This window comes from Jaculus jaculus, chromosome 19 (genome assembly GCF_020740685.1).
Source record: "Jaculus jaculus isolate mJacJac1 chromosome 19, mJacJac1.mat.Y.cur, whole genome shotgun sequence".
Lineage (NCBI taxonomy): Eukaryota > Metazoa > Chordata > Mammalia > Rodentia > Dipodidae > Jaculus > Jaculus jaculus.
Window position 1 is genome coordinate 59,563,661 of NC_059120.1, and position 9,876 is coordinate 59,573,536.

At 47.3% G+C, this 9,876-nt stretch overlaps 1 protein-coding gene across 2 annotated transcripts; it reads left to right on the forward strand.

The window, feature by feature from the left end:
• The first annotated feature begins 30 nt into the window (after positions 1 to 30).
• Positions 31 to 8,629, forward strand: Tsacc (TSSK6 activating cochaperone). Of its 2 annotated transcripts, none has more exons than XM_045138731.1 (4): positions 31 to 96; positions 2,802 to 2,861; positions 6,809 to 6,931; positions 8,397 to 8,629. In XM_045138731.1, exons 2-4 carry the CDS (start codon positions 2,825 to 2,827, stop codon positions 8,612 to 8,614), a joined length of 378 nt encoding a protein of 125 aa, XP_044994666.1. In that variant the 5' UTR covers positions 31 to 96; positions 2,802 to 2,824; the 3' UTR covers positions 8,615 to 8,629. The 2 variants fall into 2 exon arrangements, with proteins under 2 accessions (XP_044994666.1, XP_044994667.1); XM_045138732.1 differs by lacking the exon at positions 31 to 96 and adding an exon at positions 116 to 135.
• The last annotated feature ends 1,247 nt before the right edge of the window (positions 8,630 to 9,876 follow it).

A 9,876-nucleotide genomic window follows, 5' to 3' on the forward strand; every position in this document is an offset into this window, starting at 1 on the left:
GGCCGCTCCCGGCCGCGTGAGGCCCGAGGGCCAGCGCATGCGCTGAAGGCGCCGCGAGTCGCCGGTGCGCTGTTGCGCATGCGTGTTAACCACAGGGTAGGTGCTGGGCTTGAGGGTTTGGGTGAACGTTGGCAGGTGAGGTCATGAAGTTGTGTGTTGTCCGTGGGCGCCTGACGGACAGCGAAGGTCGATAAAGGCGTGACAATTCCCACGGAGCAGTTGCTAGCTAGCGGGACGGGACCGGACGTCGGCGGAAGTTGAAGGGAGGGGGCGGGGTTTGGCACGGGGGTAGGGGCGGGAGTAGCCTCGATTCCTGAGAGAGACAGAGAGACCGAGAAAATGAATGAATGGTCGCGCCCGGGCCTCCAGCCACTGCAACGAACTGCAGACACATGTACCCCTTGTGCATCTGGCTAACGTGGTGCCACCGTGTCCGGCGATTTTTTAACTTTCTTATCTGGGGGAGAGAACCGATGTGCCAACGGCCTCACATGTGCCACTTTGTGCATCTGCCTTTCCTGGGGAATTGAAGCCTGGCCGGTAGGTTTTGCAAGTAAGCCTTTCAAGGCTGAGCTATATCCCCAATACCCCCCCCCCGTTTTTTTCCCCCAAGGTAGGGTTTCTGGCCCAGGCTGACCTGTAATTCACTATGTACTCTCAGGGTGGCCTCGAACTCATGGCGATCCTTCGTCTTCTGCCTCATGACCTAGCTTAAATTCCACAGTACCCATGTAAAACCAGACACACAAAGTGGTACATGTCTCTGAAGTATGTTTGCAGTGGTACTGTAAAACCCATGGAAAAATACCAGGAGCCAAAAACAGCCCCCAACGAGGCCCTGGTGCACCTATACTTTCTCTTTTGTAAAAAAAAGGGGGCTGGAGGTATGTCTTAGTGGTTAAGGCACTTTCCTGTAAAGCCAAAGTACCCAGGTTCAATTCTCCAGGACCCATGTAAACCAGATGCAAAAGGTGGTGCATGTGTCTGGAGTTTGTAGCAGGTGGAGGCCCTGGCACACCCATTCTCTCTGTCTCGCTCTCTCTCTCAAATCAATAAAAATAAAAAAGTTAACTCTATGGGCTGGAGAAATGGCTTAGTGGTTAAGGCGTTTGTCTGCAAAGCCAAAGAACCCATGTTCGATTCCCCAGGACCCACATAAGCCATATGCAGAAGGGGCACATGCATCTGGAATTCATTTGCAGCGACTAGAGGCCGTGGTGTGCCCATTCTCTCTCTCTCTGTCTTCCATCTCTTTCTCTCTCTCTCTACTTGCAAATAACTTCTTCTCTTTTTTTTTTTTTTTTAACTAGAGGACACAAAGAGTAGTTGTCCAGAGAAAAAGAAATCAGTAATGATAGGGATAACTGTTGGGCTGGAGAGGTGGCTTAGCAGTTAAGGCACTTGCCTGCAAAGCCAAAGGACCCAGGTTCACTTCCCCAGGACCCACATAAGCCAGTTGCACAAGGGGTGCACACATCTGGAATATGTTTTGCAGTGGCTGGAGGCCCTGGCATGCATTCTCTCCTTCTGTCTCAAATAAATAAAAAGTAAATAACAATAAATAATAAATATAATAATAAATAAAAATCTCTCAAATAAATAAAAATAAAATATTAATAAATAAAATATTTTAAAAGAAATAACTGTTTAAGTTATTTCTCAGAGCTGAAGAGAATAAATAATTAAATCCCTTGCCAGGCAGGATGGCTCATGCCTGCAATGCCACACTGGAGGATATTGAGTTCTAGGCTCCATAGTGAACTCCAGTCTGGCTGGGGTGCAAGCAAATCTCTGTCTCAAACACATAAAGGCACATCCTGGGCATGGTGGCACACACCTTTAATCCCAGCACTTGGGAGGCAGAGGTAGGACTGCCATGAGTTTGAGGCCACCCTGAGACTACATAGTAACTTCCAGGTCAGCCCGAGCTTCAGTGAGTAGAGTGAGACACTACCTCAAAAAAAAAAAAAAAAAAAAAACGAAAGAAAAAAGAAAGAAAAAAGAAAGAAAGGCATTTAATGTAACCATGAAACATTACAGTAGGATACACTCACACTTACACTTCCCCAAATTGGAACAGTAGTTAGTCAGTTTGGATGTACTTTCCCCAAATTGGAGCAGTTGTTAGTCAGTTGGATGTACTGAGAAAATTTATGGAATTGTTAATAGTAAAAATCATAGTGTGGTGGCACACGCCTTTAATCCCAGCACTTAGGAGGCAGAGGTAGAAGGAATGCTGTGAGTCCAAGGCCACTCTGAGACTACATAGTAAATCCCAGGTCAGCCTGGGCTAGAGTAAGACCCTACCTCAAAAAAACAAAATAGGGCTGGAGAGGTGACTTATCAGTTAAGGCATTTACCTGCAGAGCCAAAGGATCCAGGTTCGATTCCCAAGGACCCATGTTAGCCATATACACAAGGGGGTGCACACGGTGGGTTCGTTTGCAATGGCTGGAGGCTTTGGCGCACATATATTCTCTATATCTCTCTCTCTGCCCTTTCTCTGTCAAATAAATAAATAAACACAATAAAAACCCAAAATAATGGTACGGGGACTGTAGAGGTGGCTTAGTGGTCAAGGCGCTTGCCTGAAAAACCTGATGACCCAAGATTCCCCAGTACCCACAAAGGCAGATGCATAAAGTGCCACATGCATTTGGAGGACATTCACAGTGGCTGGAGGCCCTGGCACATCCATTCTCTCCCTCTCCCTCTCCCTCTCCTTGCATATAAATAAAAATAGTTTGAAAATATGACCAATGGCATGGGTTGTTTGACGACGTGCTCTGATTCTTCCCCAGGCAGCACATGTGTTGGTGTTGAGATGGAAAACCACAGTGGTCACCTGAACAACAGAAAAGGTGTGTGGTCCAGGCCCTCCCTCAAAGCCAGACCTCCTTGGTCACTTAGCGTTTGCAGATACCATACTAGCTGCACGTGGGTTTTCCCCCCCATTATTTGGTTAATGGGAAAGTATCTGTGGGAGGGCATTGGTGGGAGGTTGACAGAGTCTCACATTATAGCACAGATGAGCCTGAAAGCCAAGTCAGTTGTGCCTCCGTCTCCCAGGTGCTTGGCAGTGCAGGTGTGATGCCCTCGGTGTTTGTGTTCTCTGTATCCCCACTGTTGGAAACGTTGCCTGAGTCCCAGGTCCTCGAGCTGGTCTGTAAAATGCTGGCTAACCCCTAACTGAACACGCTTACTCTGCCTTTGTGTCAAGACTTTGTATGGTAGGTGGAATGTCACTCGGGTGTCAGAGTGCTTAGCTGGCGTTCCCAAAGTTCTGGGTTCAATTCCCTGCACCCTATAAGCTAGGAAATATATTAAAGAATATGCTGGGTATGTTGTATGTGTGTGATTCCAGCACTCCAGAAACAGAGGCAAGAGGATTGCCACAAGGAGGCCAGCCTGGGATATACAGTAAGATCCAGGTTAGCCAGGGCTACGTTTAGAGACCTTGTGTCAAAATAACACCAACCACACCATACACTTTACATTCTGTGATAGAGCTGTGAGAGTTATGCATCTTACTATTCTCTCGGTTCTGCTCCATGACCTTATCCTTATGCATTCTTTACTTAGAAATGGGGTTCCTGAGCTGGAGAGATGGTTTAGTGATTAAGGCACTTGCCTGCAAAGCCAAAGGACCCAGGTTTGATTCTCTAGGACCTACATAAGCCAAATGCAAAGGTGACGCATGTGTCTGGAGTTTGCAGCACATAGAGGCCCTGGCGTGGCCATTCTTTCTCTGTCTGTCAAATAAATAAAATTTTTAAAAAATCTGGCTGGACGTGGTGGCATACGCCTATAATCCCAGCACTTGAGAGGCAGAAGTAGATGGATGCTGTGAGTTCAAGGCTGCCCTGAGACTACATAGTGAATTCCAGGTCAGCCTTGGCAAGAGTGAAACCCTACCCTGAAAAACCAAAAAAATAATAAATAAATAAAATTAAATAAAATAAAATTAGCCTGATGTAATGGCTCATGTCTGCAGTTCCAGAATTTGGGAGGCTGCCGGGTGTGGTGGCGCACACCTTTAATCCCAGCACTTGGGAGGCAGAGGTAGGAAGATCGCCATGAGTTCGAGGCCACCCTGAGATGACAGAGTTAATTCCAGGTCAGCCTGGGTGAGAGTGAGACCCTACCTCAAAATTTTTTTTTTTTTTTTTTTTTTTTTTTTTTGCCAGGCATGGTGGCACACACCTGTAATCCGAGCACTTGGGAGGCAGAGGTAGCAGCATTACCATGAGTTAAAATTTTTTTTAATTAAGAAAACAAACAGAATTTGGGAGGCTAAGGCAGGAGGATCACAGAAAGTTTGATGCCAGACTGGTCTACATTATGAGGCCAGGGTGGACTAGAGAGTGAAACTCTATCTAAAATAAACAGAAAGAGAGAAAAATAATAAAAAAAGAAATGATGGTTTACTGGGTAACGTGATTGTCTGTGAAGCCTAAAGACCCAGGTTTGATTCTCCAGGTCCCACGTTAGCCAGATGCACATTGTGGCACATGCATCTGGAGTTTCTTTGCAGTAGCTAGAGGACCTAACATCCATTTGTTCTCCCCCTCCCTCCCTCCCTTCCTCCCCCCCCCTCTCTTTTCTGCCTCTATCTTAAATAAATAAACAAATTTTTAAAAAAAAGCTGGGGAGAGGCTGAGGTATTAAGGCACTTGCCTGAACAGACTAATGACCCAGGTTCAATTCCCCAGGAACCATGTAAAGCCACATGTACAAAGTGGCACATGCATCTGGAGCTTGTTTGCAGTGGCTAGAGGCTCTGCCATGCCCATTCTATCTGTTTCTGTTCTCTCTATATATGCTTGCAAATAAGTAAGTAGAAATAATAATAATTTTTAAAAAATAAGATTTCTCAGCTGGACATGGTGGCACATGCCTTTAATCTTAGCATTTGGAGACTGAGGTAGGAAGATCACTATGAGTTCTAGTTCACCACATAGTGAATTCTAGGTCAGCCAAAAAAAAAAAAAAAAAAAGTGGGGGATGACTGGAGAGGTTTGGCAGTTAAGACACTCTTCCTGCAAAGTTAGAGGACCCAGGTTTGATTCCCTAGGTCTTATGCAAGCCAGATGCAGTAGGTGGCACATTCATCTGGAGTTCATTTGCAGCAGCTGGAGGCCCTGGCACACTCTCCCCCCCCCCTTTCTTTCTCTCTCTCTCAAATAATTAAATAAAAGTAAAACATTAAAAAATATATTACTTGGGGCTGGGTGTGGTGGCGCATGCCTTTAATCCCAGCACTTGGGAGGCATAGGTAGGAGGATTGCCATGAGTTTGAGGCCACCCCGAGACTACAAAGTGAATTCCAGGTCAGCCTGAGCTAGAGCGAGACCCTACTTCAGAAAACAAAACAAACAAACAAAAAAAAATTACTTGGGCTGGAGAGATGGCTTAGCAGTTAAGGCGCTTGCCTGTGAAGCCAAAGGACCCATGTTCAACTCTCCAGGTACCACATAAGCCAGCCGCACAAGGTGATGCAAGTGCAAGGTTGCTTTCATCCACCTTTTTGTGGCTGGCCTACCAACTTGATCGTTCTCCCAAGCTCAGTGCCATCTCTTGTTTTTCTAGGCATTTCTGTTTGGATTTCCTACTTTCACCTCAGAATTCAATATGTCCAATATGTGATTATGATAATATGACAGAGCCCCAACTCAAAGTGCGTCAGTACAGAAGGTAACTGAGGGGCTTGTGCAGCTGGGAGGGGCACTAGGTAGCTCACAGAGTGGGAAGAGGAACTACAGAAACCAGGGTGGCTGGGATGCAAACTGCGGATTTGGTGCCTGCTGGTACCTCTTTGTCAATCCATCTATCTATTATCTATCTGTCCTTCTGTCTTGTCTCATCATGTTCTTACCCACTTCTCATAGTATGTTGGTCAAACTCAAGCTTCTACCAAGCCCAACTTTACATCTTTACAATGCAGCAAATTAGAGGAAAGAAAGGTGCTTGGGAGACAGAGGTAGGGGAATCACCAAGAGTTCAAGGCCTCCCTGAGACTCCATAGTGAATTCCAGGTCAGCCTGGGCCAGAGTGAGACCCCACCTCAGAAAACAAACAAAATCAAAAAGGGAGGAATCAGGCTGTACTTGTGTTGTGTTTGCCCTACTGCAGTAGTAAGATGGAGTCCATGTCAGGAATTTAGACTTCACTCCCACCTGCCTGGGCTCCTGTAATTCCCTGTGGTTTCTCTTTTTCCATCTCTCTGTTACCTTCCTTACATATAAAGTGTTAATAGCAGAGCCTGGCACTTGCTTTCACAGACCAGGTGCATGGACCAACCTCACTGGAAGGAAAGCCACACACCTTTAATCCCAGCACTCGGGAGGCAGAGGTAGGAGGATCACTATGAGTTCGAGGCCACCCTGAGACTACAGAGTGAATTCCAGGTCAGCCTCAACTATAGTGAGACCCTACCTCGAAAAACCAAAAAAAAAAAAAAAAAAAAAAGAGAGAGAGAGAGAGAAACAAAATAAAACAAAGTAACAATAATAATAAAGGAAAGAAAAAGAAGGGGGATGGGGAGATGGCACAGCAGTTAAAGGCATTTGCTTGCAAAGCCGTCCATCCAGGTTTGACTCCCTAGTCCCTATGTAAAAACCAGATGCAGAAAGTGGCACAAGCATCTAAGAGACTCTGGCACATCCTCCTCCCCTCCACACACACTCAACCGTGCTAATACAAAAGAGAGAGACAGAAGCTGGTAGGGGGCGGGTTGGGGGCAAGGGGAGAGACAGCCTACCCCTTGCTGGCATGAGCTTTGATTTAGTTACCTCTGATCTTGTTCTAGCCAAAGAGGAAAGCCGTGCTCTGTGTCTGTGTCGGGCAAGACCCTCCCCCGGTTGTGTTAATCTTCAAGCAAGTTCTCTACCACCTACTGCCCGGAACATCCAGAGAAGCCCCCTGCCCTCAGGTAAGGCTGGAGGGAAGGCTTCCCAAACACCCAAACACACCCCACAGGGAGCAGCTGCGGAGGGGAGTGGCCTAGGGGTCCTCTTGCTGATCCCGAGAACCTCTAGCTTTGTCACTTTTGCTTGGTTTCACTTTACCGGTGCTTGCTCATTATTCAGTTCTACTGATTTCATTTTCTTCCCCAACTCTGCCAATTTGTATTGTCTCCTTGCTTATTAGCTACACCAATCAAGAGTGAGGTGAAGGGATTGGGTGGTGGCTCAGTTGGTAAAGCTCCTGTTAGGAAGCATGAGAACCCACACAAATGCAGGTGGAGTGGCAGAGACGGGGAGTCCCCCAGACAAACTAGCCAACTAGACTAGCCCAATCAGCAAGCTCTGGGTGCAAGGGAAGAGGTCCTGTCTCAGAAAAATTAGAGGAGAGGGTTGGAAAGATGGCTTAGGGGTTAAGGTGCTTGCCTGGGAAGCCTGAGGACCCATGTTTGACTCTCCAAATCCCATGTAAGCCAGATGCACAAAGGTGAGGAACGTGCAAGGTCGCACATGCCCACTAGGTGGCGCAAGTGTCTGGAGTTCGATTTCAGTGGCTGAGGCCTTGGCATGCCAATTCTCTCTCTGTGTCTCTCATGTGCTTGCTCTTGCTGTCTCTAAAATAAAACAAAAAGTCAGGCATGGTGGTGCACACCTTTAGTCCCAGCACTCAGGGGGCAGAGGTAGGAGGATCACTGTGAGTTCAAGGTCACCTTGAGACTACACAGTGAATTCCAGATTAGTCTGAGCTAGAGTGAGACCCTACCTCACAAAACCAAATAAGTAACATAAAATTAGAGGAGAGTTGTAGCAGTTATTGCTGGGACTAAACACCTGACAGAGCAGTATATGGAAGGAAAGGGTGGATCTTGGCTTACAGTGTCCAGGGGAAGTTTCATCATGGTGGGAAAAGCATACTACGCACAGAGAGCCAGCCAGACGTCACATCTCTACAGCAGCAGGACGTAGTTTGAGTACTGGGCTCAAAAATGGGCTGCATCACCCCAAACCGTTCCCAGAGACACACCCCCTCAGCAAGGTTCCATCTCCCAAAGGCCCCACAACCTTTCCAGACTGCCACCAAGTATTCAAAGCACATGAGTCTCTGGGGGACATTTCATTTCATTCAAACCAGGTGCAGTGGACAAGAAATTTGCAGCTGTGTGTGTCCTTGTTCAGAACAGGCTTCCTCAGCCAGGAATGTCTAAGGGAGGACACTCAGATGGTCCCTGGTCCTTCAAGGCCGTTTGAGCTAAGGGGAGACAGGACTTAATGAGGCCCGAAACCTCTGTGGCTTCTTTATTGCCTGTGAGCTCTAGGGATAGTTATGAACTCTTTAGTTCCCTCTAGTTTTCAGGGAAGGCTATTGACCCTTCATGTCCAAACTCAGTAGAATCACAAAACGTCTCCCTTGTCCCTCCCTCATTCTTTCTTCAGGAACTGGTCACAAGCCCAGTGGGTGCCTAGGACTCCTAGACAACATGTATGCCAACCTGCAGCTTCAGACTCAGCTTGTCCAGCGACAGATAGCGATTTTGGAAAACTTACAAGCCTCCATGTCGCAATTAGGTCCTGGGAGGGAAAGCAAGATCTCTTCTCTCCCAGCCTCATATCTGAACCTATTATTAAACTACCTGTCCCAATTCTACAGATGAATTGTGGAACAAATATACTGTGTGTGTTTTTCTTCTCTCTTCCCACAAGCCCTCAGCAGCACCTGGGCATGGCATCCCGTGTGCGTACGTGCACCTTGCGCTCGCTGAACACGTGCTGCGTCACGGGATTCTGTACCCGCACCCTGGGCCTGGCGCTCCCCGTGTGATTAGCCTGATCACGAGGTCCTAATGTGTGCTCATTGTGTGCAGGGCACTTGGAGATACACATTACCGTGGGAGAGACAACTCAGGGCTGTGTGATGCGTAGTAAGGACGAAAAGACACACAATTCACTGCAAAAGCAAGTGACGTTCTGAGAGAAGGACGGTGGGTAAGGGACATATTGGCTACTTCCTGAGTACAACTGCACCGACCTTGAGCTCACTAGAGAGGAGCATTATGATGCCACATGGAGACAAGGGGAGACTGGAGGGCGGCTAACTCCTTGCCAATGGGAACCTTGAACGAAACCCAGAGGTGGGAGAATGAATCTGGAGCAGTGGTTGTGAGCAGCACGCAGGACAGACAAGGCAGCTGTTCCTGAGGGATTATCCTGGTGACACCAGTAGAAGCTGGGGAGAGATGTCGTTGGCAGACAGCAGTGCTGCGCACATAAGATGGGGAGCCACTGGGCAAAGCCTTGCACAGGAGAGCGGGAGAAGAGAGACCTGTGGAAGGTGAGCGTGGCTAGTGACCGGCTGGGAGACAGCCCTGGTCTGCGCAGAGGGCTGAGAATGGGAGATGGGCTGTGGTAAATCTGAACGACTCTTATTCATTCATTATAAACATTTTTATTTATTTATTTATTTTTTTGAGGTAGGGTCTCACTCTAGCCTAGGCTGACCTGGAGTTCACTCTGTAGTCTCAGGGTGGCCTTGAACTCAAGGCAATCCTTCTACCTCTGCCTTCTGAGTGCTAGGATTAAAGGCGTGTGCTACCATTTTTATTTTTATTTATTTATTTGAGAGAGAAAGAGAGAGAGAGAAAGAATGGGCATGTCAGGGCCTCCAGCCCCGCTGGAAACGAACTCCAGACACATGCACCATCTTGTGTATCTGCATTATGTGGGTCCTGGGGAATTGAACCTGTGTGCTTAGGCTTTGTAGGCAAATGCCTTACCCTGTAAGCCATCTCTGCAGCCCCTGAACAATTTTCCAAAGGGTTAATCTTAAGCTTAACATACCAAGAGATAACATCCCAAAAGCATCTGATTATCTTCAATAAGAGTTTAAATTCGAAGCCGGGTGTGGTGGTACATGCCT

Bases quoted from the DNA above. Each gene is read 5' to 3' on its own strand.
- Tsacc (XM_045138731.1), top strand. From the start codon at position 2,825: ATGGAAAACCACAGTGGTCACCTGAACAACAGAAAAG. The intron at 2,862-6,808 runs GTGTGTGGTCCA...ATCTTGTTCTAG, and splicing joins TCACCTGAACAACAGAAAAG to CCAAAGAGGAAAGCCGTGCT. The intron at 6,932-8,396 runs GTAAGGCTGGAG...TTCTTTCTTCAG, and splicing joins GAGAAGCCCCCTGCCCTCAG to GAACTGGTCACAAGCCCAGT.